General features: G+C 48.0%; 2 protein-coding genes across 6 annotated transcripts in view; one reads left to right on the forward strand and one right to left on the reverse strand.

Moving 5' to 3' along the window:
- LOC135917492 (putative fatty acyl-CoA reductase CG5065) overlaps nt 1-21,350 on the forward strand; it is a 119,115-nt gene extending 97,765 nt beyond the window's left edge. Inside the window, exon 14 of the transcript XR_011512667.1 lies at nt 21,133-21,350. The gene's annotated coding sequence lies outside the window, so the exon portion shown is untranslated. The remainder of the gene's footprint in view (nt 1-21,132) is intronic.
- Nucleotides 1-26,824, reverse strand: part of LOC135917494 (fatty acyl-CoA reductase 1-like) — a 94,049-nt gene that overhangs the window by 24,790 nt on the left and 42,435 nt on the right. For 3 of the 5 annotated variants that reach the window (XM_070535161.1, XM_070535160.1, XM_070535159.1), the window contains exon 2: nt 1,894-2,051. In XM_070535161.1, the coding sequence (XP_070391262.1) occupies nt 1,894-2,031 (138 nt within the window). In that variant the 5' untranslated portion in view covers nt 2,032-2,051. Of the gene's footprint in view, nt 1-1,893; nt 2,052-4,181; nt 4,338-20,125; nt 20,969-26,824 lie in introns of those variants that run through there. The other 2 variants (XM_070535158.1, XM_065451065.2) reach the window with 2 other exon arrangements.

Genomic DNA, 26,824 nt, shown 5'->3' on the forward strand with positions numbered 1-26,824 from the left:
GCGGTCCCGCATTTCCACAAGTGCACTCAATGATGTACTGCTAATTAATAATTCACTTATTGAGAAAAACTATGTTACTTTGCTATGTTTGCATGCGAATTAAAACCGTTATGAACTGTAGTGGATAATCATTTTTTTTACGTTCTTGAGCAGATTGGAATGGAACATTCTTCAGTGGGACGAAGCTAAAACCAGAACGAAAGAAATTTCGTTCTGACACCATGGTACGAACACATCTATTGTTTTGATCGGTGGTCATTGTGACGAAAGGTACGCGCACACACTTATTTATACAGTTTAAGCTCATTGCAATGTACCCGCGTACAACAGACTTTCGGATATGACTGACCATATTTCCACCTTAGCTTGTTCTACCTATTTTATTAATGCAGCAAAGTTCGCTTGTAACGGACCGCGCTACAACAGACTACCGGCCACAGCGGACAAAATTAGCGGCAGTTTTCAAAATAGGGCGTATAAAACGTACTTTTGCCGTGTTGACACAGGCTGACAACCGAGTTGCGAGGGTCAGCCGACAATCGTGGCACAATATCGCGCGCGAGGAAGGAAGGCGGGGCGGAAACGCGCCGTCTTCTTTAGCGTGCGAGGCACGGGGGGTGAGGGGTCGAGAGAGAGAGGGGGCTTTACTCCGGCGGCTGCTGTTTACGACACGGCCGCCGTATCTTGAGAGCGATCTATGATGTGGACAAAGTGCCCCCAAGACCGGTAGCTTCGCATGCGCTGTGCTTTCGACGTTCAGTTCGCATTGAAGCGAGAGCCAGCACGAAGGTCAATTCGCTCACCGCGCTTATCTTGCTTAATTTGCCATCCCAATTGACGCTTCGCCGCTTGGGCGAAACTGCGACTTTTTTGTTTTTTTTTTTACTTTGGACGTTCGTCACCCATTCTTTGCAATAAAGTTGTTAGACATCGCGACGAAAGTTTCGGAATTGAGGCGTTTCGGATATTACGGACTTCGGATATTACGGACTTCCGATAAAACGGACGTTTGTTTTGTCGGATTACCGGGGTCCGTTGTAACGAGAGTCGACTACATACATTTGCGTGGACGACTATATATATATATAGTACAGCGTCTGAGCGGGACTAGATAATCGATTACCGATGCACAGACATTACGTGTACTTCTAACGGAACAAGAGACAAAACCCAGTGAGTTTTTATTTCTGAACAAAAACGGCCCAATCGTGAGAAAGTACTCTGAAATCGTCAACGTCAAGCTAGCATGGTAGTGCTGTGGTTCAGGCGCGAAATTCAAAAAAAGAAAGCTTTGCCTTTCGTTTTCTCTGCGAATATAAAACAAACATTTTCACAGTAAACAATGCAATTCGATTTTTGAGAAATTATTTTACAATGCTCTTTAGTGTCTCAGTAGAGAGCAACTAAATCTCGTCCTTTAATTACGTCTTTCGTGCCGAAACGGAGTATTCGCTCACTTCGACGCAAATTGAACTAGAATCGCGCTGCATTGACAATATATGCCTTAATGCTTACACCTGCTGCTGTCTAACACAGGGTTGCAGCGTCTTTCGGTTTGGTTTTCCAGTCGCTCGACATAAATTATTCATAAATTGACAGAAAATTCTTTGGAATATATTATAATTATCTGGTTCAATTGCCTCCAGTCGAACGGCATGTCTGACTCGTCATTAGAAAGTTTCGAAGGCTCACAAATATCTGCTAATGCACTGTGTATAGCCTACTCATAGCAATCTCACAAACAGCAGTTTCACTTTCCTCTGGAGTGGCCATATGAATATTTGTAACATATCATGAGCTATCAGAACAACGTACGCGCGTCGGGCAAATTTAAATAATCAGCGGTAAGTAAAAGTCACACTGTAGTAAAAGAGGTAAAGGAACCAAACTCACTTTTCCAATGAACCCTGTTCCTCCTGTGAGGAATACCACTTGGTCCTGGTAGAACTGTGCAATCACCGAGCCCTTATCATCCTCAGTTACCACAGCTGATGACGGAATTTGCTGTGGATGGCGCCCTGCCGCCGCCATGGTGGTTTCTCTAGGGGTGGCTGCAAAACACAAGAAGTCGACCATTCATTTAAATGGCTCGGCATCTCGAGTGCATTAAAATCAAGCGCTACATATGCCCTGGAATGCAGAAACTGGACGACAAGCGCAGATCTAACATACTTTTTAATTTATAATTTACACGGAGAACTGCACCGAGCGGTACGTATAGTAGGTCAATGCTGCGCTTAAAGGGACACTAAAGGCAAATATTGTCAAGCTAAAGTGATAGATCATAATGCTCGAGAATATTTGAGGCGTCATAATTATCGCGAACAGGGCCTTAGTAATAGAAAAAATGAGGTAAATGCAAGACACGATTTTAGACTCCCGCGGGACATTGAAGTACTTGCCCGATGACGACGGCACTCCTGATTTAAATTGTGCCACTAGTACTCAATCGCTCGTTACGAAAACATCATTGTATTACACTATACAACGAATGAAAATGCTTGTCCAGTTCTATTTTTTTTTTTAGAAAAAGAGGTGATTGACATTACTCTTGACAACGACGCGGGTGGTCGAAAGGTTTCGTTTTCGCTCGACTCTGCGCCGCCCGCGCTTTCTCGTTTCAATAGTTTCGTTATCGCGTAGTGCTGCGCTGGTTTTGCTGGATCGCGAAACTCACATAAACTGCAAGTAGCAGAGAATTTCACTTTCATATGATGTCACGGGATGTCTGAACGCGGTCCACGCCACTTGGCCTGCAGCAGCTGCAGTGGTGAATCATAGAATAAAGAACAACTGCTCTGTCGCGGTTCGGTTTCTCCATGGCCTGGCGTTTGCGTTTTGTGCAATATTTTTATTGTGCAAAACCCCGTAGCGCCGTCTGTCGGGCGCCGTTTTACTCACCGACAGCCGCAAGGCGCGGTGATGGCGTATGCAACGTCACCACTGCCCGGTTAGATGGCGGAAATTTGAATTGCGATAGAGGTATTCGGACCCTGCAGCTGCAATTTTCTCATAAACTAAGTATTTTAGTGGCACGAAACACCCGTTGCGAGGTTTTTGGGATGATATTTAAACATTCCACGTCGAGTTATCTGCCTTTAGTGTCCCTAGCGTACCCCCCCCCCTTTTTCCTTTTTCTTCCTTTTTTTTTTGTCAGCCGGCGTGTCAGACGCCCTTGACACGCCGGCTATCGCGCGTGGGTTAACAGACTGGGGTGAGGGGAGCGGGGGTCCTGGCTTTGACCTTGTACACAGCGTCCCTTTACTAATTCGACACGCCAACACACTTTCCCTCGTTTCCGCGCCCTCCCGCCTCACACCCCCTCCCCTTTAGAAGAACCCTACCTATATATACTGTGGCGAGGAAAGCATATGTCGCCTTGAAGGAGACAAGTCCACTTGTCGAAACGTTGGCTCCTGCATTCACCTTGTTCACGTTTTGCTCCTCGTCTTGAGTTACCATCTCCCGCATTCCCCGTCTTTCCTCTAGTGTCCGTCAACTCACATGTGCGGGTTAAGTGAACCAGAAAAAGCACGCTAGAAAACAAAGTGCACGTGTGCGACTATGTCGACCCGCTCGAACGCAAATATGATGAGCTTCTGCGCGATGTCTGGACTACTGTCTTGAGTGGATCTCGCAGACATCGAGGATTACCTTGTGAATACAACGAGCTTCATGAGCCGCGAGCAGATGAAAGCCTACAAGTCAATCGAAGGCCACAATTATCTGACTAGCGGGTGGGTGCAGCAGCCATGCGTTTAAAGTGCTCGCGTAATCTCCTTCGTTACGGAACTTATTGCGTGTTGTCCGCTTGGGTCGTTAAAGGTAGCGTTAACGTTGCTTCACTAAAAAGAAAAAAGAAAAAAAAACAGCCGAGAACTTAAACACTGTGATTTCACAGCCTTCGTAATTCTTTATGTTGCGTCAATTCTGCTTGTCTTGCCAAAACAACTTTTTGTGGGCCCTCCCAGGTTCAGCAATCACGATCATCTAATGAAAAGACACTCACACCATGGCTACTCGTAGAAGGAGACGGCGAGGTGCTGGCTGCATTTTGCACAATACAAGGCAGGCCTTGCAGTGACATGCTCACGCATAGCTGCTGTATTTTTTTACATTTAGACTGTAGCGAAGAAGAGCGATAACCAGGTACCGAGAAGAACCCCATCAGGGTAGCATACCTATCGCCGGGTTTCTTTCTTGTGTGATTGCTGTAGGCAAACATAGCACAGTTCACCATGACACCGAAGCTCAGCTGACGCATGGCCACGGCGCGTACTCTGTCCGGATACGCAAACACTGTACGTAAACCTGTTCAGTAAACAAATACCAACAGCACGGCGCGCAAAACACTGAAATGTCTGTGCATATAATCAGCGACTTTTCAGCCACAAGGCGAACGGCGCGCCCAAAGACAGGGATCAGACGTTCGCGCGAGAAAGACTGCTGGCATTTTTCCGACGCTACGCCACGGACACGACCACAAACAAGGCGCGGCTGCCCCGGCAACACTGTAGGCCTGGCCACGTCACCATCCCGTGGCGCTGTCGCCGCCTCGCGGATCGAGCTCAGTGCATACTCCCTATACTTGGCGAATGAAGTATCACACAAGGGACGATCACGAGTGAGAGAACAGACATGAAAGTTGATACGCTGATTCCGTGTTTTCCCTGGTATATCAAGCCAGCTAGCCCATCCACAAGCTTTGTTATGCTTGTGCATATGCGACCAAATGGACGTCTTGCTCACTAACAGAATGCGGGAGTGAAACATATTTATAGCCAGGAGAACAAGATGTGTAAATAAAAGGTTTTTTTTTTTCTTCAAAGGTTGCCTTGTCGCATGTGTCCGGACATCTAGTCCGGACTATGCTGTGCTCCTGCAGTAGTGAATATAGTACTAGGGACACCGGTGCAACAAATAAAATAAATAAAAACGCCACTGAACGGTCCTTCAAGTTATGAAGTCCTCGAGGGCAAGCGAGCGCGCTGAGGCGCTTGGCGCGTTTTGATGTGGCCTCACCGAAGTGCACTTGGAACGCATACAGGCGAGAGCCTGCACGGACAACGAACGCGCGGATAACACAGGCTTCCGGGAGCGAGGGTGACGTGGCGTCGTGGCGATGCCCTCCACCCTCACGCAATATCGCGGCAGCAGCAGGTGCTCTCTTTTGCCCACTCTGCTCCGTCGAGGTTCCAGCCAGCAAACGCGAGTTAGCAACGAGCGCGAGAGGTGCGCTCGTGACGTGGCGTCGCAGCCAATGGGAAGTTTCGCTGCTACAGACGACGCCAGCTTTCTCGCTGAATCGGCGATTTGACACTTTCGTATAAGTCAATAAATAAATTGATTAATAAAGGGGGAACTGTTACAGGCGAAAAACGAGTGAAAAAAAGAAAACCAGTAATACGAAACGTATTTCAAGTACCTAGTGGTGCACCTAAAAACCGCTCTGACATTAGAACTCGCGATGCATGTTGTCGCGAAGTGAGTATACCGCGGGCCCCGTTTCTTTCTTTCCGCGAATGTTGTGGGCTCCTCGATGCGGGGAAGCCTTTGTGCAGAAATCACAGCGACAGCGCCTCTAACAGCTGCGTCACTTTATGGTGCGATTTTGCGTGCGATCCGGCAAACGACCGTTCGCATCAGCAGCCGCACTCAGCAGGTTCTCAACAGGATCCTCTGCCTGCAGCGTCGAATCGCATGCCCCGCATGCAACCAACTTGCTGGATATGGTCGCACTGACCAGATATGTTTTGCTATCTAGGGGCCGGCGAGCGAGCGCCTCAACGCTCTGATCATGCCGGTGCTTTTCTTTTTTCTTCTTTTTTTCCCTGTCGAAACGCTCGCCTCTTTCGCCGCTGACGGCGGCACAAAAATGGCCTATACAGTTTACGTATGACACGAAATAACTTATCGAGTGTGCATGTGACGAAGCGTTGTGCGAAATAGTAAATCGTTGGCGTGATTTCGACTCCGAAGCGGTCAGCGCAGATGCCGCCGCAGTCGTCTATGCGGAGTGGCTCGGCTGACTGGCGTGGTTTCTCATCACTACCAATGGCGTCGGAAAATCTAATCGTATTTTCACTTAAAGGGCCCTTAACCAGGTCTGGCCATATTGAACTGAGAAGCGCAGAACATACAATGCGCGATAACGATCGTGTCAGCAAAGTACATCGCTACGCGCCGCGGAAAGATCCGAATTTCAAACCGAACGCCGTTTTCCCTTCTCGTAGCCACCGCGCTCCAAGCCGGAGGATGACGTACACGTGCTAGTGCGCCTACGTACACGCACGCATAGAGTTTCCTACAATCTATACGTACACGTGTTCGCGCTGTGACATTACTCGTGGTGACACGTGACTTCAAGAATTATTCAAGGCAACATCTGTTATTTGTGTAATACATATATGTGGCTTCAACAGACGACTTAAAGCTTAGAGAAACAATAAAACACAAAAACCGAACGTCTGCATGTTTTTCCTTTTACTTCGCACCGCAGCAAGAGAGATGTACTTCCGTTTCGTCTGCTTGTACCTATGCCGTACAGTTGCGCGCGCAGACACCGAAACTATGTAATTTTACCTTGTTCCAGCATGGGATCATGCCCTGTAATCCGCTTGTGTCTGCCTCAACAATCGTGTAGCACGGACTTATACGGCTAGTTAAGTGTCCACGTGCAAAATCGTGCGCTGCGCGAAACGAGACAATCGCAACAGCTCGCGCGCGACGCCTTCAGCGGAAGTGTGCCGCGCCACAAAAAAAAAAAAAAAAAAACGAGAATTCGCCGTGGTTGCTCAGTGGCTATGGTGTTGGGCTGCTGAGCACGAGGTCGCGGGATCAAATCCCGGCCACGGCGGCCGCATTTCGATGGGGGCGAAATGCGAAAACACCCGTGTGCTTAGATTTAGGTGCACGTTAAAGAACCCCAGGTGGTCAAAATTTCCGGAGTCCTCCACTACGGCGTGCCTCATAATCAGAAAGTGGTTTTGGCACGTAAAACTCCAAATATTATTATTATTAAAAAAACGAGAAAAAAAATGAAGGCGGGTCCCTGGATGTATGCGTCACGCGATCCTCGAGTACGGGACGGGAAAACGCAGGGAAGGAATTTTGCTTGCAGAGGCTAGACAGGGCAAGTGGAGAGAGTGTCTCACGTGGCAGTGGAGCTCGCTTCTTGAACTCATAGGCTCGTGGCATTGAAATATTTCTATCTCGGCTATTAATGGGCCGATGTGAAAAATTTTTGCGGCAGAACGCTTCCTATAGAGGACGCATAACAACTTCCAGCGTATAACCAAAATTTGCTATGTGGTCTGGTGAGGGGCCCTTTAAGAGGAACATAAATGTTCAGACGTTGATTGTGCTGACGAATTTAGACGCTTTATTACGAGCTGCGGAGGCATCGCAAGGGCTGCCGGCCCCGGAAAAGACAGCCGGCGAGCTAGGCCTATACGGTTTCCCAGCGATCGCAAGCTCGCATGGCTTGCTCGTTCGCTTCCGTCGGCAGCGACAAAATCAAATGTATTGCAATTTAAGCGCGACATAGCTGTGTATACATGTTGTGCCGACCAACATAGGCGTTTCGTTATACGAAATACATGTGATCCTGTCGCAAGCGCCACAGGCGTCGGATTCGACGCCCGAGCGAACTATGCCTGCCGGCTCCTGCCAACGGAGCCGGCACTGCGAACGCGGCCTCGCGGAAATACGTGTATACGCTGTTCGCATGGACGTGTTTATATCGTCATCGTTTGCTTAAAACGAGACAGCTGTGCAAACACGCTTGTTTTCACTTTGCGAAGTTACGCAGTATTCCGATCGTCCATGCAGGGCCGCCGGTTCTGGGCGGAGCTACGCGCCGCTCGCTTATTCGTATCATGTGTCCCGAATCGCCGTATGTGGCATGTCGGACACGACGTGCCGTACAAGGAATCGCACGCAATATCGCACCTGTCTCACGCTTTACAGCTTCACAACTTGTAAATATAGGTATTCAGCAAATGACGGCACGGTGTGGCACTTTGCATCGCGAAAGCTATAATGTGCAAATTTTCCAACATGTTTTCATACCCGTTTGCAGCGTCAGCAGCGGGGCCGGTCCACCTTCTCGCGTTTAATTACGGCAACACCTCGTTATACGCCGGTTGGTCCGTACCGAAATGTTGGACGCATGGAATAAACGATCTGACACCCCGCGTTCTCAGACTAGGTACTGAACTTATTACATGCTATCCTATTTGAAGACGGAGCTTGACCGGCATACACTGGCTTGGTGTTCTTGGGGTAATCAGCAATAGTGGCTCTGTGTCTTGAATTGGTGTGCTCTTTTGAACGTGCGCTGTAGATTTTAGCTTTTAAGGCGAAAGCCTTACTAACCTCGTCGAGCAGAGTTACGTTGTCGCCGCGAATTTGACCTTTATTTGACCGCAGCTGCGCCGCAGCCTTGGCAACGCATCACGTGACTTGCCGCGCCGAGCTCCGGCGCCCCCTGACCACGTGACGTGTGGGCCGATTTACGCTCGAGCCGCCCATCGCCGCAAGCCACACCGCACGCGTGCGGTCGCACGAAATATTGAACGTATGAAACAGTTGCGCACAAATTTCGGTTTACGATGTGTAAGGTATACACTGTGCACACAGTGTAAATGGTAATTTGTGCACAAGTGTTTGATACGTGCAATACGTGCGAGGCCGGGCCGTCTTCTCTGAGGGTTGCTATGGGGTTGTGCGGGAGCGAAAGGCCTTGATCCGTAGTCGCCAAGCGGTGTCTGACCACCCCGCGGATATCGCCCGGCCAGCTGCTTCGCTGGAGAGTGTCCGGACGGTAACAGGCGTCGCACCGTCGAGATCAATGTAGCGACCGCACTCGCGCCCTGTCCGTTTGTGCTTCAACGCTGCGCATGTTCTCGGCGTCTCTTTGCATGTCTAGCAGTTGCACTGTCCCTGTGGCACAACAGGCGTCGCACCGTCGAACGATGCGTGTCTACCCAGCGCCTCCTCCCCAAGCCTAATCACAGTCATGTCTAGCCACCGACCTAGGCACAGCCGTCATACCTGGCTGAACGATGATTGTATACCTATTTGTGCTACTCTTCGGGTCACTTGTCTGGTAAGTCATCACGACGGAAGGGGTTTGTATCTATGCTGGCACCGCTTAATTTCAGTTTTAAGTATTCTTTCGTTTCCATGTGATGGCAGTATACGTTCGAATCATCTCAGTAAACTTTCTCAAACCGGAAACCGCTGAAGTTCGCAGGCGTGCATGCGCTCGTGCCGAACAGAAGAGTGCGACGCAAGGGCTCTACTTTAACCCTTTAGACACGACGTTTAGCCGCTTGACTCCCAGCACGCCGTACACGTGTGCTCTCGGAAAAGCGGGAAGGGCACGGTCCGTCACGCCACCTCAACTACCGCGCCCAAGACGTCACGTCCGCCTAGCAGTAAAATCCCATATCAAATTCGAGGGCCAGATCGATTTCGACTGTGAGGCCAGGCTATACACGCCACCTCCCCACCATCTCTTTCCACTACCGCCGTCGCAACGCCACGATCGCGGGTCACGTGCGAACCCGTATACTTCATCCCAGCGCTCGCACTAGCAGTTCGCTTTCGTAGTTCACGCGTCGTGCGAGGCCCAAATCGCTTTCAGTCGCCTCGCTAGAACTGTGCAGCGAGAGGAAAGCTGTAGTGCGTGTGTAAGGTTAATCAAGACAGAAAGCGTGCCGGTCGGCCGTGTTCACGTCGTCTGCTGTCGAAAAATAGAAGACAGACGACGCTGCAAGACGAGCGCCGCGTCAATAGAGTACTTTTATTAGTGTTCACTTAGAGTTTTCACTTAGAACCAGTGTGTGCCTAGGCTTTACTTCTTCCTCTTGCGATGGTTCTCTTTAATCGTAGCTCTCGCAACACTAAACGGTTTTAGAAAGACATGCTGACGTGTATTGAAAGCAACCACGCGGTACTGCCCTCACGTCGGAGCTCGTATAAAAGTTTTCCACATCGGATCCACGCCATCTATAGATTTGCCCATCGAGACGATGATGAAGTCTTTTACCACGTGCACTCTTGTGAATCCGCGTACACACACAGAACGAGAGTGGAAGCTGAGTGCTGATTAGCGACCTCTTGCGCAGCAACCTTAAATACGGCGATGCAGCTTAAATAATTAAGCATTCAGACTAGCGTTTTCTGGGTAGTGTCATAGCGTGCGCCTGCGGGGATGTCCTTAAGCACTATATTCTGGAACAATATACAAGTGGTGGATGACGATTGTTGAACGGTGTTGTATGTGTAAATACAAGTCAAGCACACAAACAAGCAAAAAACGTTTTCAACACCGTGGGGGCAAACAATTTTACGTGCTTCGTGTGAATTTTCTAGTTTCATTATAAACGAAGCGCGCAGCGTTTTAAACCCCCCGAAACTACTTTGCAGCATGCGTACCTCACTTCCAAGCGCCAGGCAGTAATGACATATAATTAGTATTATTTTTTAAAGATTATAAGCAAGGAAGAGCCCACAGGGGCATATAGCCAGGGGGGCAGGGGGTGTCACACAATGCAAGTGAAATAAAAATTAAGGCAGTAGCGAGAGACGAGACAAAAAAAGCTGCATGAAGAATTTGTATAGAAAACTCTCATGTCAGATATTGTGGGGCTGCGTTTAAATCGCCGTCATCACCGCGCCACCACCATCACAATCACTACGCAAACCTAGTTCACGGCGGGAAAAACGCTTCAGACCTACCACGGCCGGCGGCCGTGGACCTACAATGAACCCTGTCCTGATTCTTCCGTCGCCGATTCTGTTGCTAATTGTACCTTCGGTACCTTATCAAACCAACCGGTAATCTCCTCTACGCGTGTCGCACAAGTTCACCTCTCTCTAATCTCAGCTAGAATAACATCGACTTGTGCTCATTCTTCTAACGCGTAATGCGGCCTATCAAAAGCCATAAGCATGTTTTTCAATGCGTAAGCATTCTTTGGCGAGCTCCCCAGCCCTGTCACGCGAAAAAATGTCATGTCTTGTATCTGCACAAAAATGTGTAATTAGCAAAGTCAAGAGATTTATTCGTTATGGTAGTGTAAACTTAGATGATTGGTAGCTTTTAAGCGATAAGGAACAAGGGTCCCGCCTAGGGTCCCTCCCCTAGGCGGGACCTTCGGCCCTCCCCACCAACTGGCAGGACACACAATAAAGCTATTTCCTCCTCCACCTCCTTTTTTTTTTTCCTGGTCGCGCTTTGATTCGTAAGTCCGCTTATACCTGTGAGATTGTTAATCGTCAAGCAAACAAACAGTCCAAACGCCACGCAGTTATGTCAATAAGAATGAAACTGACCCTCCCCCGCCCCATATCCTCCTTAAGTAAAGGAATGAAGAAAAGCAAACAAGAAAGTAAGAAAAGAAGGAAGATAAGATAGAGATAAGATAGAAGATTAATCATCTTTCGAATGTTCTGCCAAGTTGGTTTCCCCGCGCGTTACATCTGCTAGATTCGAAATAGTTGTTCATTTTCCAGCAAGGTGTAGATGAGATGACAATGGTTGAGTTCATCGGATCGTCTTTATGTCGTCTCCTCCTGCAGACCGACTACTGCGCAGCGCAAGTTTTCTTGCGGTGAAGTCAGCTTTCCGGAAAAGAACTAGTCCGCGCTGACTCGGGCGAGTCAAATAAATATGCCAGAAGAAAAACTCCGGGAAAAAAGAAATTGCGGAGATCCCACACACCATGGGAATCAATGTTATGCGAAGCGTTTTGCAGGTACCTGGCTAACGAGCCTTGTTTGCGTTTCCGCAAAACGATATCAGGTGGACCAACGTGTTCCTGTAAATTGAGCAGTTGCGTGCTTGTCGCGAGCGTACGTGTGTGTGACGACAGCAGCACGATGACAGTCACGTTGTAGACGATCTTATGACGGCAATGGCATGATTTCTACGTCCTAAGCGAGCCTACGACTTGGCGATTGCTGGGTTCTGCATAGTTAGTGTACGAACGCAAGAGATAGAAAGACGGACTGTGGCGTCATCAACCACAACGTGTTGTACAATTGTACGTACATATGTATATTTCATGCGGTTTATGTTGAAACGACGATGGCAATTGTACTTCGGCGAAGAAATTTAAAACGTGATTAACCTGGGCGACCGTGAAGTCTGTACAACGTCGCACAGTTTCTACGTAGCCTTAGCTGCTACGATGCGTTAAGGTAAAGTGGGCCGGTCACGGAGATCGTGCGCTCTAAAACACGGCGCATCAAAGCGCGAGCGGTCGCAAGAAAAAAAAAATCGCAAAGAAAAGTAAAGAGACAAAGTGGCACGGAATGCACGCGCCGAGTGTTTCAAAGAGCTGGCTGGGTTTGTAACGAGGGAAGCGTGCGTGCGATTGTGGCCTAAGAAGGAGGAGGCCAAGACAGGCGTCCAGCACGCCTGCTGTTTCGCGAAAGCATTGCCCGGTACACTGAAGTGCTCAAAACGCAAGAGTTTGTTCCTGACTGGCTGCTCAGGGTGGAGCCCTTGGTAGACTTGAAGGAGCTTTAAAATGACAAAACCAGCCATGGGGTGGCTGACTGGCTTTTCTCTATGTTGTAAGGTAATAAGTGTATGCCACTGATTTTTGTAAGATGTTAAAACCACGTAGTAAAGATCGAGAGAGAGAGAGAGAGAGAGAGAGAAAGCGATTGTGGCCTAATGGTTAGAGCACACGGCTGCTGTGCTCGACAGCAGAGGTTTGGGTGCCACAGTGGCCAAACATTCACTCGCTCTTGCAGCTTCGCTGTAAGAGCGAGTTTTCATACCATATGTCGTAAGCACTAGGTGCTCTGTTTGGCGCCTGTTCTCAGTGATGGCTCATCACCGTCGCCGCCTGCGCGTTGTCATCGACGCCCCGGTCATACAGCTGCCTTGAGGCTCTCGCGCAGGGTACGGCGAGACCACCGTAGCCGTACAAACTCTTAGCTGGCCACAAACGAGGAGCTGGTCAAACACGCCGTGAGAAACAATAATTGCCGATTACTGGCTGAGAAAACCACGCAAAGGTGTCATCTATTCGTGTGCGGTAGACGGAAGGTAACATTTATTACGACATTGTATAATGATTCGTTTCTAAGCAAACATTCGAGACTTCGACTCAGGTTGCGTTGCTGATTGATGCCAAGCACGCCGCCGCACGGAAACGACTGCGAAACTCGAGCATTAAATTAAAAAGAAGAAAAGAAAGAAAGAAAGAAAGGAAGGAAAGGCCAGGCAATGAAAGAGGGGAGGGGGAGAGCGGTAGAAAGGCAGGGAAGTTCCTTCTATTGCTTCGCAAGGAACTTCTATTGACTCGCGATTCGGAATGTTGTAGGATACTATTTCGCACATGATGCGGATAATATGCGCGACCGTTTTCTTTAGTGTTCCCTATAGCGCCCATATTATAATAGGGGAGCACGCTTACACGTTGTGCCGTGGCTCTGTTTTCGAAGCCGAGTGCAAAGTGTTAAGAATGGCGAGCTGCAAGGCAAGATTGCCACCCAGTTACGACTGGGCGACACGACGCGCATCTCCCCCTCACCGTCGCTGCAGCTAGGAGGCGTTCGAAGAAGCGGCCTTTGTGCTGAAAACCGCCTCCTTCCACCAGCCCCATCGACATTGTGACGGAACGAGTTCGGGGTGTGAACAATGGTTCCGGAGTTCTCCAGCGCGGACCTGATCTGATACGCATGGACAAGCTGCCGCGGGAAAGCCGTATTTTGGTGCTTCCCATGCCTCGGCGTGACGCAAGACAACGAGCTACCCACGATTGGCACCGATACTTCCCGGAACGGCACCCCTCCAACGCCGTCGTTTGGGCATCGGAATGTGTGTGCCTTTGTGTACGTAAACTGTTCTGCGGAGCGGCAGCAAGTTGACGATGAGTAAACGAACAGTCGCCGCCTCGTATGGCCGGCGGACCGAGTGTATAAAAACTGTTGTTGTGCGAATGCTGGACACACTTCTCTTGAGCAGTCATGTTAGACTGACACACTTCTCTCATGCAGTCATGTTGGACTGACACTCTTCTTTTTCAAGCAGTCATGTTAGACTGATTTAATTTCTGTAAATAAACCCATATTCCTCGTTCTCGATGAGAAGCAGTTCTTCACTTCATCGACGTCCTCAGCGTAAATAAGTTGGACGACGGCATGGGCCAGCTACCTTCGAATTCATGTCGTACTCCAATCTTGGCAAAGGACCACGAGCGATGGGATTGAGCCCCCAATCCTGACAAAAGATGCTTCGCATTGGAGCCCACTCGCAACACGTGTTGACCACGCGCGGAAGCGGGCATAGCGCGCAGGATGTCACGATACGGGCGAGTCGTCGTTGGCCAGAAGGCGCTCGTCGAAGTAGATGGGCCTTGATCTGATCGCCGCGGCGTGTCGGATTGCCTCTGCGGGCTCCGTCCGCAGCAGCTCAGGGCCGCGTACTCTGAGTGCGTCCGCATGCGTACATTGACCTGCAGGCGTTTCGCCACAAGGCCGCTCGTGTTCGGCCCATTTTTCTCAAATGCAATTTCTGGCGATATCTGGTGGTTTTATACCGCGACATGTGACTTAGGCGCGGGAAATATAACGCAATGCATTTAGCGTAACGTTTCTGATATCCTGGAATGAAGTTCCCAGCTGTGGAAAGCCAAGAAAATCAATTGTAACTAATTACTATAGTAATTATGTTCTAATTTTACTTTGTGTGTAAAGGCTATAGAGCGTTGTGGGTTTAAGTGTTCGGCACATTAAGCCTAGCCACACATTGTATGACACAATTGAACGACCACCGCCGGCCGTGAGGACACCCCGTCATTGGAGAAGTGCGTGAGCTGCTGCAGAAACGCGCACTCGTTGTGCTGGCTATCGGCAACTACGAAAATAATGATGTCAAGTATTTTACTGAACAGTGTTCACAGGAAAACGCGATCGTATTGCTAAATTTCTACGAGAAAAAAGCACCAGTAACCGTTGATCCGTTTTCTTAGAAGTTGCAATAGAACAGAAATGATGGCCGCTGTATGCATGTATATAGTACGCGCCGGTTTTCACAGAGCTGTGAGCAAGCACTGCACTTTAGCACGTGGAAAATACTGCCCCCAAAAGTGCTCTTCCGTTGTTACATTTTGGTGCAACCGGTTCGCTCATGCCGCACGCATACACAACGAGTCCATCACACCACAGTGCGGAAGCGCCACCGAAAGATATAGGATTTCGCCGTGTTGACATTCAACGGGACAGCAAGCTGCATGAGTCCCATATCTAACGCTGTTTAAACTGCATACACTTAATGAAACGCTTAGTATGCAAACCCTGTAATCCAACGAGACTCCTCTTCGACTGTTAAGGAAGCGATCCGGAATTGATACAGAATAATAATAATTTCAGTAAGCGAGTCTGGTACAGAAAGAACATGAAAAAAAAAAGAATACCGCAGAAACCCATTTTCCAATGACTGTCGAGGTTAACACGGTTAGCACTGAATCAATGTAGCGACACACCGTATTGCCTGTGGCTAAAGCGCGTCATGCGTGAGGCGTGTATGCAGCCGGGCTCCTCTCAAGCGCTTCGATGATGATGATATTTATGTCATGCAAATGCACGTCACACGTGTCGTGCACGAATATCATGAAGGCATGTCATTCTCATCATGTCGAGCATGGCATTCTCATCATGTCGAGCATGGCATGACATGCATGCAAAGAAAGGCTCGTGCCCTTAGGTTTTGGTGCGTGCTTAAAAAATAAAAAAAAAACACTTTCTTATTTTGTTTCGTATTCAATTCTGCAATGCACTATTTAAAACTGACGAGAATGCATTTCTGTTCGAATATAAGGGACAACAACAATTAATGGAGACTAGGGAGAAATATCGGTGCAAGTGAGGACTGTTCCGAACGATTCTTCCCCAAAAGGGTCAGGCATGTTGAGTTGAGGCACCAGTGCCAGGACGATCCAACGCACGTCGCCATATGAACTCTGCTCTCCAGCCAGTCAATAAGAGTACCTCGCTTTTAAGCAGCGTGTGTACGAATTCGTCGTCTCGATTTAGGCAGATCATTCTATTTTCTAACCAGGTCTCGTCGCATCCCTTTAAAACAATGTGTGGTGCATGTAATAACGCACTTATCTCATTCAACAAGCACAACATTCTATATGCGCTTCTAGTAACGCGCTGTTTTTTCTTTATTTTTTTTCTCTCTTTTTTTTCTTTTTTGTTCCATTGCTGTCATTGTCGTGGCTAGCCAGTTCACTTAATTCGGTTGTTCCTCATTCACAAGCTCCTCAATCAGCAGGATGTCCAGTAGCCAACAGCGTTACAAGCAAGCATCAAATAGCGCAAGTAAGCTTCATTTTAACAAAGCTCGTTGCTGAGCTAGTTGGTTCATGACTAAAAAACAATGGTCACGGCAGCAGACGAGGACGAAGTGAGACACTTTTGGTGCCCGCATGTGTCGTTTGTGTCTCACTTTGTCCTCGTCTGCTTAGCGCCCTAACCTTTGTTTTTGTTTTTAAGTTATGAACAAGCCTATTTTTTTACCAAGCGCATTAATTTATATAAACTTTATATTTAACTTTGTTTAGAAATGAGAACGTTTTCGATATTCGTTATGACATTCTAGGGCCGGTTTGGTCATATATTCGTATTCGTTTCGATTCAGAAATTGCACAATTCGAATGCCCCTAATTAAAAGGTGGGACAAAAAAATGAACAGAAAATAAACATTGTAAAACAAGAACTAAGAAAAAACAATAGTGCGACTCAGTGATAAGCGACACAAATTCGCACTAATACATGAGTTAAACCTAGAGAATTAGAAAATGAGAGACTTGAGCGATTTCCGCAAGCACACAGTCGGACGCGTCGGACGATGAAAATCTGCTCGGTTTGTCGCACGCCGGACGTCCGATCCGGTGCTTCGGCACGGCAAAACACCGAGCTCGATTCCAGCTGCCGTTCCGGCGCGTCGGACGCCGGATCGGACCGTGTGTCTCCCGCTTAAGAGCCATTCGAAGCCTCTTGTTTCCTTGACGTACGTTCAGTTAATGTTTCTTTAATGGTCGTGTTGCTTTAGGGCTGGGTCATTTAAGGTACCTTCCCGCATTAAGTGCATTACGGTGCCCACTATAGCAAGCCTCACGTAACGGTAATACCCTGTTCTTTACGGCCAACTGCAAGTTTGGACAATCAGGGTAATGCGCTGTAAGTAATGAACAAGCGAGAATCCCGCGGCCAAGCTGTTGAACACGCGGTTAATGTATGAGCTGCTTCGAGATGTCGTTGATGGATCATTGTTTCGTTGCTTTTTCTTTCTCGAAGGCATAATGGCATCCCGCCATCCCGTTGAGCAAGTGTTTTCCTCACCAAACATTCCTGTGCATTTGCTCGAACCCCTGAACTCCGCCCCCTTGCGCAAAGTGACGCATCGAAAGACAAAAAGTAGTGACATCACACCAGCTGGCATCGACTCGCTCATGGAAATACCAGCGGGAAGACCGCTCGAGGAACTCATCCTGCAACTGATTGTCGTACGACCGTTTCTTTCTTCCTTCATTTTTGCACAATGAGAAGAACATTGCATCGTGATAACGTCGTCGCGACTTTGTAAGCGGCATCTTAATCACCAGCCTGTCAGGGAACAGCTCGCCTCCATCACAGATAAGCATCGAAACACAAAATACGAATTCAGAAAGGGAGGCGTGACTTGCATACGCGTAATATACTACACGACATCTGTCCCAAGATATCGTGCCGCACATTAAAAACACAGTTCATCTCACAAATTTACGGACACATCAATGTTGTCACCTTCAAAGAAATGCTCCCCATAAGACACAATGCACTGGTTCCAGCTCTTGTTGCGCCGCTGGAAGTCGTCCCATCCGGAAGCACATCCGAAAGGCCGCCTCCGCGGCACCACTTGGCAGTTGCGAGACAGAGAGAACACAACAAAGTCGCAGTGCACGCGCTAAATCCGGCGTCTAGGGAGGGTCTTCGAGCACAGTGATGCGCCAAAAACTCGAGCGCCATGAATACAGAATGCACAGGGGCATTGTCCTGGTGCAGAATCCATCGCCTTCCTTTGGATAAATTTGGTCGCACGAGACGCGCACGATTTTTCAGACGCTTCAAGAACTCTACGCAGACAGCTGCATGACAGTTTTACTTTCAGCTATTTTTCATGGTGCACAATACCCCAGTAGTAAAAAAAAAGACCATAATGGCTGATTTAGCTTTGATCTTCAGCGCTTTCATTAATCAATTAATTCATAATTATCAAATAATTAATTAATTAATAATTAATTTGTTTGCTTGTTTGTTTTTATGGGTTGACCTTGGCTCGTCTTCCTCTTTTTTCTTTTCAACTCGTTGTTCTGCGGCTTCACTTCGATCTCGTATTCGTAAATGCAAGACTTGTCGTCGGTAGTGACTCAAGAATTCAACGCTTTCGTCTGAAAATGTCCAATCGATGCAGCATTCTTTTAGTCGAAACTTTTGCTCCGGAGTGAATAGTTTCGCACACCATCTTTGCGAAAACGCTATTTCCAAAGATTTTCCTCAGAATCTTGTGAATGGACTTGCTCAAATCAAGCGGTTCTTGGATAAACAATTCATTCACTTGATGAAACGCACACGATGGATGTTTGTACCTTCGTGCCTGGTAGAGGGGTGTCTTGATCTCATAGCGCCCTTGAGGTTTTCACGGCCTTCCAGAAAGCGCTTAACGGACTCATTTAAAGAACGTTATTTTCTTTACGGCGTACTTTACATACGCATGTCGCGACATTGGATAAATTTCTGTCTCATTCTTAGCGAATTTCACAAGAAACGTGTCCTTTGTTCACTATGTTGGGCGATCTCCATTACGACAAAAATCAAAACTGGGTTGCACACACACACACACACAAAAAAAAATCTATGCACAACATTCTGGCTTAGCCGTGCAGCTGGGTTCCTCTCGAGTGGGGAGAGCGGGAAAGCAGCGTGGTCTCGCGCTCTCCCACTTTTTTTTTTTTTGGTGACTAGCTGCGTGAACTTTTGGGACAGACCTCGTGCTATACATACCAGCACTACAAGCTTGTCACGCTTAAAACTAAATAAAGAAAGCCTCAAGTGTAAATATGCGCATATTAAACCTAGTACTATCTATATACAATTTACAATTTTACACATTCTGAAAGTTGAACCCTCCCCCATGCACACATTAAAGTTAACCATATGAATGAATGAATGAATGAATGAATGAGTGAGTGAGTGAGTGAGTGAGTGAGTGAGTGAGTGAGTGAGTGAGTGAGTGAGTGAGTGAGTGAGTGAGTTGCCAATAATTACAACGTTCTTGCAACTCTATTACTTTTCTTTTGCTACGCATACCTAGCGGCAAATCACTTGAATTAAAATATCATCATCATCATCAGCAGCATCAGCCTGGTTACGCCCACTGCAGGGCAAAGGCCTCTCCCATACTTCTCCAACAACCCCGGTCACGTACTAATTGCGGCCATGCCGTCCCTGCAAACTTCTTAATCTCATCCGCCCACCTAACTTTCTGCCGCCCCCTGCTACGCTTCCCTTCCCTTGGGATCCACTCCGTAACCCTTAATGACCATCGGTTATCCTCCCTCTTCATTACATGTCCTGCCCATGCCAATTTCTTTTTCTTGATTTCAACTAAGATGTCATTAACTCGCGTTTGTTCCCTCACCCAATCTGCTCTTTTCTTATCCCTTAACGTTACACCTATCATTCTTCTTTGTTGTCGCTCTAATGAACGGAGACAACTTTATATGCTGCTGGCACTAAGAGTACGTGAATCGCAGGAGTGCTCTGTCGTACACTCTCGCGACACGCATAGCCGACTCGAGTCGTCACGCAACAAGACGAAATTTTCGCTGATATATTGTACTTGACCCATAGGCGAGGTCCCGAAGCGCAAATATGCCAGCTTACAGAACTCGAACGCCGCTGAAACCAGCAGGAGACATCGCGGTGGCGACGCGACGGCGGCCACGAGAGACAGACTCAAGGGTCGGTCGGCGCGGCTTTGATGTGACACCTGTAGCGACTACGGCGCGGAGCCAAACAGATAGAGCGCGATACGCGCTGAGGCGGAACTCACACGGCCTGGCGGCGGAGACGATCGTCGCTGCTCGGTCGATTGCCCAAGCGGGCCTTGAAAAGGTGTCCGTCGAGAGCGGCCGTCGGGACCGAGAGGGCCAACGCCCCCGCCTATGTACACACGCTCCCGAGTGGTGCAACAGCGATCGCACGGCCAGCACGCGGGCACGCATCCAAACGACGCGGTCGGAACGAGCTCCGCGGTTGCCTCTTGCGGTGTCCGATATGCCAAGTCGGGTCGACAGCTGGCGGCCGACTCAACCCGTCCCGATGTTCCGTCGGCACAATCGCGCTTCACACGGATCTGCTGGACAAAGCCACTCGCTCAACTTCTCTGGGTGGTGTACAGACGCGCCTGTCGCCAGCGGCGTAAATTCGAATAATTTCATACGCCCATTTCAAAATGCCGTGCCGAGAGCGTGGCGGGTACCTCTTCCGAGCCACTTCCGTCAATTGCTGCACGATGGACTCTCCCGTGGTCTCCGTGTCCGGCGAGCCCGCCTGGCTGGCGCAGCACATCGCGTGTTCCCCTTTTGAGGCAAAAGCTTTTACCGTCGTTTCAAGTGACGTTGTGTTTTGAGAAGAGCAGTGGTGCGTTTTTTTTTTCTGCTTTACCGCCACGTTCCTTCGCACAGGCACTGCTCGGGACGACATTCTCTTTGACGCATCGCGTGCGCCTGGTTGATCGTGGAATATTCGTTGCACCTGTCGGCCAGGCTCTCTTATACATTTTTCGAGTGTTACAAGGTGGTCTTGGCCTAGATTAGCCGACTAGCGCGCACACGCATGCACGCACACAAACACACACAAAAAGTAAGACACTGTAATAAACGCAGACGAAGCTTTTTCGTGCACTAGTCGGCTAATGGGAAATACGAACAAGCCCAAACTTATACTCTTTCTAGTTATTTTGTTATAATAAAATACTTTACCACTCTAAACTGATTTAACGTTGCTGTTTTATGTCTTGGCTAAAGCGCGGTCGACCCTGCTATTGTTCTTCCATAGGTAATCCCCTTTCTTTCTCCACTTCGCCCTCCATCCCCGACATGGCGAAGAAGCAACTCGCGGCCTCGGACGCCAAGTGTTCGGGATGTAGTAGCAGTACACGGCGGCAGCGCAAGCGCGCGGCAATGGGGTCCCGGTATAAGGACTCCACCGACTGCGGAGCCCCTTAAGGGCTCCACCTCTTTTTTTGTTTTCAATAAAGGCTTTCAAGCAAGCAAGCAGCTGGATATCGGACGTCTCTGCACAATGTCACAGGTGGCCTTCCGTCACGCCGGCTCTGCACCGAGTGTTTGTGACTGGGGAGGCGCACCGGGGAAGCTGTCGGCAGAGTGCGCTCTCCGAGAGAGAAAGCACGCCGACAAATGTCTCCTGTCACGGGCCTTGCGTACGCGACGGATGCACGTGCGCTAGTCCTCATTGTCTCGCGCGGTCGCCCGCCGAGCAGCAGCCCCGGGCGCGCCCGTCGCACTTGGTGCCGGTCGGAAAACACGGCCGACCTGCTGCTGTGCAATCGCGGGGAGGAAAGTTATCGCACACGTCGCCGGTTGCACTTGAACGTCGGTGATTATACGGGCCAGTATATAATGCTTGCAAAGTAGTGTTGTTCACTTCTTGCACTTCCGCCATCGTGCCTTGGCTTCATTCCCGTCATTTGTATTCTAAGAGTCGCCATTGAAGTCATGGCGACGACACCGGGCTGCGGCTTTGGCGCGTTCACGTTCGGTCATTTCAGGCGTAACATTGCCGTAACACCTATCGACAACGGCGCTACGAGCCTCCGAGATCTCGGTTTTGGGCCAGCAAAGGCGGCTACGCGCAGCGCATGGGAACGCGGAAAATTTGCAGCATTAAGAAAGCATTTTTCTTTTTTTCGTTGGCGTATGCGTTTCAGTCCATCTTTTTTTTAAAGTACAATTGGCAGCAAACACTGCAACACAGTATTCACCCGCCCTGGTGGCTCAGTTGAACACGGTGTCATATGGGTTAGACTCCCGGCCGCGGCGGCCGCAAGTCGTTGGGGGCGAAATGCAGGGACCATCGTGTACTTATATGGTAACAATAAAAATTCAAACAGCGCATAAACGACGGGACCAGAATGAGGAGGAGACAAACACGGCGCTGAACTTACAACTGATTTATTTGAAGTAGGAAATCGAACATTTATACGTACAAAACTGGGCACGCATGCGCCCGGTCAATACATCAATGATCACATACAAACTCCGCACAGCAAACATTCGCACGCGTTGTACCTGCCCAGTAATCTACCCTTTATGCAGCAACGCCATTTCTTTCACCGACAAGATTAAAGATGTTTTGCTAACGCAACTATTGGATTTTCTGGTGATATGAAATGCTTCAGCGACTTCTCTGGTAGTCTTGTCACTATGAAAAAATAACAATTTTGTATCGTCAAAAAAAGGTACGCATTTACAAATGCTGCAATGCTTAGCCAGGTTAGTGTCTTTTTTGTCTAATGAATTGGCATGCTCCATTAGTCTAATATTGATGCAACGGCCTGTCTGGCCTATGTAAGTTTGGCCACAAGATAAAGGAATTTGGTAGACAGCACCCTTCTTACAACTGATGTACTTGTTAACATGATTTACCTTGCAAGCAGTATTCCGTTTAACGCCTTCCTGCTTCCTCTGAACTGCTGCCCCTAACTTACCCAGCTTCATCGGAGCAGAAAAAACGACCCTCACACCATATTTGGCCCCTACTCTCTTAAAACGATGTGACAAAGCGTGCTCATAAGGCATGACAACAACCTTTTTTCCCGCGACATTTTCTTTGGGCTGTTCCGAACACTTCAGCGTTCTTATAATCTTATTAGCACCAGCCACAATTACAGAATCTGGAAAACCGGCCTCTCTGCATCTCTGGGCTTGGACCATCAGGCTACTGGACATTTGATGAGTACACGATTTCTTAACAGCCATACCAATACATCCTGTTACAATTCCGAATTTAACAAGCTTAGAGTGACAAGACGCGTAGTTTACAAGAGGTTTTTCACTCCTGGGAGCGTATCTCCAGCGCACATGGTTAGACAGAAAAGTCAAACTAAGATCCAAGAACTGCAGGACGTTGCTCTGTGGGATCTCATGTGTGAAGCTCAGTCCAGAACCATGCTTAGAAAAAACATCGAGTAAGCCAGGCACACATTCAGCACCCTTAGACTTAACTAGAATTAGGAAGTCGTCCACGTATCGAAAAATTCGAATAAACCTTCCATTTAGGTCATTCTCTACTTTCATGTCAACATAACTTAGAAAAATGTTACTAAGTATAGGTGCAATTTTGGAACCAATACACACTCCCGACTTTTGCTTGAATACTTTATCTTCCCACATTACATAGGTATTCTCTAAATAAAAGGATAAAAGTTCCATAAAAGACCCACTCGAAATGCCACAATTATTTTGGAAAGCGCACTCATCATTTTGGTCTGAGATGCAATCCTGCACACATTGCAGGAGTTGATTATGGGGAAGTGAATAGAATAAATCGACCACGTCTATGCTAAAACCAAAGCACGAAGCCGGGTTGTCCTTCAAGAGAAACTTTACAACTGCCTCCGAGTTAGGCACAACAAACGGGTCAGTCACGGAAAGTGCTGACAAATGCTTATTGAGGTAAGATGATACCACCAATTGCCAAGTTTGACGTTCAGAGACTATTGCTCGAAAAGGAATGCTGGGCTTATGCGTTTTTGCCGAGAAGAAAATTTCAAGCAAAGAGCGCTCCGATTCTTTAACTTTGTTTGCAAAACTTAGAAGCCCCATGCCTTTCAATAACGAAACGGCTTCCTTCTTAATCTTTACCGGTTCCTTATTAGTCACTTTAAAATGTTTGCCGATTGCCTCAAGCGCCTTGTTTGAAAACTGATCCTCAGAAAGTACAACAAAGTAACCTTCTTTGTCAGATTGTACGACGCGCAAATGGTTGTCAACCAAGTAATCCACCAGCAACCGAAACCTATTGCTGCGCACTTTAGCGCTGCTACTACTAGCCACAGCGTCAGCACACTCCGATACACACCTAGTTCTGCCCTCGGGCTGAGCCTTAGATGACACATTATGGGCGAAGGCCAACTTTTCAACGGTTCTCAGACCCGGGTCGAGGCAGAACTTGGGTCCAAGGCGCAGGGTCTTTTCATACTTTGAATCCAAAACGACATCTCCAAGGACCAGCAGCTTTCCTTCTGCAGGGATACTTCTTGTGCCTTTCGGAAGGGATGCTCGGACCGTGTTCCAAAGGAATTCCGTGAGGTGGTCAATGATCACACACCACTCGCGAAACATACGCTGACCTCGGCATCTAGTTCGAAGCAAGTCTTTGAACAGCCTCACCTGGCGCCACCACTCACTCTTGAGAATTTTGCATATTCTTCTGTTGTGTCCCGTAGACGGACGTAGCCAGCCACAAAGCGCTTGTAATTCCAAAGGGCAGGTATCATACCGGCAGTGCCACGACGCGGTGCGAGCTCGGCAGATGCACACGGCGATGATGGACGAGAGTGCAGCCGGACTTGACAGATCAATATTTTGACACATAAAAGAAGCCCATGTACAAGAAATGAACTGCAGAAGGGCAGCGGATTTTGTAATAACAGGATGTATTGGTATGGCTGTTAAGAAATCGTGTACTCATCAAATGTCTAGTAGCCTGATGGTCCAAGCCCAGAGATGCAGAGAGGCCGGTTTTCCAGATTCTGTAATTGTGGCTGGTGCTAATAAGATTATAAGAACGCTGAAGTGTTCGGAACAGCCCAAAGAAAATGTCGCGGGAAAAAAGGTTGTTGTCATGCCTTATGTGCACGCTTTGTCACATCGTTTTAAGAGAGTAGGGGCCAAATATGGTGTGAGGGTCGTTTTTTCTGCTCCGATGAAGCTGGGCAAGTTAGGGGCAGCAGTTCAGAGGAAGCAGGAAGGCGTTAAACGGAATACTGCTTGCAAGGTAAATCATGTTAACAAGTACATCAGTTGTAAGAAGGGTGCTGTCTACCAAATTCCTTTATCTTGTGGCCAAACTTACATAGGCCAGACAGGCCATTGCATCAATATTAGACTAATGGAGCATGCCAATTCATTAGACAAAAAAGACACTAACCTGGCTAAGCATTGCAGCATTTGTAAATGCGTACCTTTTTTTGACGATACAAAATTGTTATTTTTTCATAGTGACAAGACTACCAGAGAAGTCGCTGAAGCATTTCATATCACCAGAAAATCCAATAGTTGCGTTAGCAAAACATCTTTAATCTTGTCGGTGAAAGAAATGGCGTTGCTGCATAAAGGGTAGATTACTGGGCAGGTACAACGCGTGCGAATGTTTGCTGTGCGGAGTTTGTATGTGATCATTGATGTATTGACCGGGCGCATGCGTGCCCAGTTTTGTACGTATAAATGTTCGATTTCCTACTTCAAATAAATCAGTTGTAAGTTCAGCGCCGTGTTTGTCTCCTCCTCATTCTGGTCCCGTCGTTTATGCGCTGTTTGAATTTTTATTGTTACCATGCAACACCAACTCGCCCAATCCGCTGCCCTTCTGCAGTGTACTTATATTTAGGTGCATGTTGAATACCCCAGTCAAAGTTAGCCCGGAGTGCAACTCGGCTTCCCTCATAACCGCCTTTTCAGTTTCGGAACGTTTTAAACCGAACAATTTATTTTGTTATTTCGCCCAAATTAATTTGCTCTGGTAGGAAAGTGCGATCTATACAGTGACTGCAAGACGTCATAAGTGACTTCCGGCCGCTGCAGTATACGACGACGCATGGCCTTGGAGGTATGTTTCCGTTGCTCGATCTTCACGGCCAAACGGGGCGCGACAACACCATGACCTTTGGACTCCGAGATCGCGCGGTAAACGCCTCGAAGGCCATGCAATAACGCTGCTGTAGCATTGACCGAGCTCGCTCGTCATCATTCCCGTTTGCCTGGGCTGTCGGCCCACTTATACAGGGTTTTTTTTTTTTTAGCTGCACCAACTTTTTAAAATATTGCCTATGGCAGATAGCACAATTCTAACCTTTAATCTAAATTACTCGATGAGGAAGCTGTTACTTCTACGAGAAATCAAAATTTTCAATTGAATAATTAACATAATTACGCTAATTAACTTGTCAATTTCATGCCACCTAATTCAATCTACGAATTATAGCCGCCGAATTCGCGCGGCGTATCCACTTGGAACGAATTCTCTGGACAGCACCAGTCCCAAGATATTAATTTTCAAAGTGACCGTCGAAATACATTGGTGTTCCACTTACTTTTGCGCTTCAATGCATAAAATAGTGGTTTCCTAACAAAGTAACTGCAACGCCAGTGCATTTTGTCGGACACGGAAAACTTATGCCACGGAACTGGTGCTGTCCAGAGAATTCGTTCCAAGTGGATATGCCGTGCGAACTGAGCGGCTATAATTCGTAGATTCAAATAGGTGGCGTAAAGTAATTAATTAAAGAAAGTTAATTTGAGTGATTACGCTAATTATTAAATTGAACATTTTGATTTCTCGCAGAAGTAATGGCCGCCCCATCGAGTAATTTAGATCAAGGGTTTGAATTCTGCTATCTGCCATAGGCAATCTAAAAAAAAAAAAAGAACGTTGGCAGGCGACCGTAATCTTTGACTTAGGTGTCTCTTCCGGCATCTTCGACTGTTCTCCTCCATGCCCCGAAGCA

The sequence above is a fragment of the Dermacentor albipictus genome, chromosome 3 (assembly GCF_038994185.2).
Source record: "Dermacentor albipictus isolate Rhodes 1998 colony chromosome 3, USDA_Dalb.pri_finalv2, whole genome shotgun sequence".
Classification (NCBI taxonomy): Eukaryota; Metazoa; Arthropoda; class Arachnida; order Ixodida; family Ixodidae; genus Dermacentor; species Dermacentor albipictus.